Source organism: Choloepus didactylus, chromosome 7 (assembly GCF_015220235.1).
Source record: "Choloepus didactylus isolate mChoDid1 chromosome 7, mChoDid1.pri, whole genome shotgun sequence".
In the NCBI taxonomy this organism is placed as follows: domain Eukaryota; kingdom Metazoa; phylum Chordata; class Mammalia; order Pilosa; family Megalonychidae; genus Choloepus; species Choloepus didactylus.
Genome location: NC_051313.1, coordinates 122,563,201 through 122,564,154, shown reverse-complemented (window position 1 = coordinate 122,564,154; position 954 = coordinate 122,563,201). Strand labels below are relative to the sequence as shown.

General features: G+C 45.2%; 1 protein-coding gene across 1 annotated transcript; it reads right to left on the bottom strand.

Moving 5' to 3' along the window:
• LOC119540740 (olfactory receptor 12D3-like) lies at window positions 1–954 on the bottom strand. Its single transcript, XM_037844704.1, has one exon. The coding sequence runs from the start codon at window positions 952–954 to the stop codon at window positions 1–3; it is 954 nt and encodes a 317-aa protein (XP_037700632.1).

Sequence of the window (954 nt, the reverse complement as noted above, 5' to 3'; positions counted from 1 at the left end):
CTAGTGTTGCCACTGGCCATCTTTAGGCAAATAGCTCCTCCCAAAGACTTTCCTGAGGGCCAACATCACTTCCTTATTCCTAAGGGTGTATATTAGTGGATTCAGCACTGGGGTCACAGTAGTGTGTATGATGGCCACAAACCGTTCCTGTATTACAGAGGAGGCAAAGGTAAGGGGAATGTAAGTGAGGCCCACAGCTCCATAAAAGAGAGATACCACCATGAAATGGGTGGCACAAGTGGACAGAGCTTTGTGGAGGACACTGAAGGACTTGATCTTGAACAGAAGGAAGCTAATAATGTACAAGTAGGAGAGTAGAGTGAGGAAGCAAGCTGCCATAGCCAAGCTGCAAGTGACAATGAAAATGAGCCACTGATTCAGCTGAATGTCACCACATGCCAATTCCAAAAGGGGCTTTATATCACAGAAAAAGTATTTAAGTTTCTGAGAGTGGCAAAAATTCAGGCGTGCAGTCATGACAGAATGCATCAGAGCATAAAAGAAGCTGGTGAGCCAGGCAACAGCTGCCAACAAAACACACAACTGGCGGTTCATGATGACAGTGTACCGTAGTGGATAGCAGATGGCCACAAATCGATCAAAGCCCATGATGGTCAGCAAGATGGCCTCAGTGCAGCCCAGAAAGTGGAAGAAGTGCAGCTGAGTGATACAACCTAGGAAAGATATGGCCTTGCGAGTGGAGAGAAGATTTGACATGAGCTTGGGCAGTGTCACCGAAGAACAGCAGATATCCAGACAAGAAAGATTTCCCAGGAAAAAATACATAGGTGAGTGGAGTCTTGGCTCTGAGATGACAACCACTAATATGGCCCCATTTCCAAGCAGGTTTATCAGATATAGGATGAGAAAAGTCACGAAAATTACAGGTTGCAATTCTTCAATACAGGTCAATCCCAATAAAAGAAACTCATTCACTGTAGTGGTGTTCTCCAT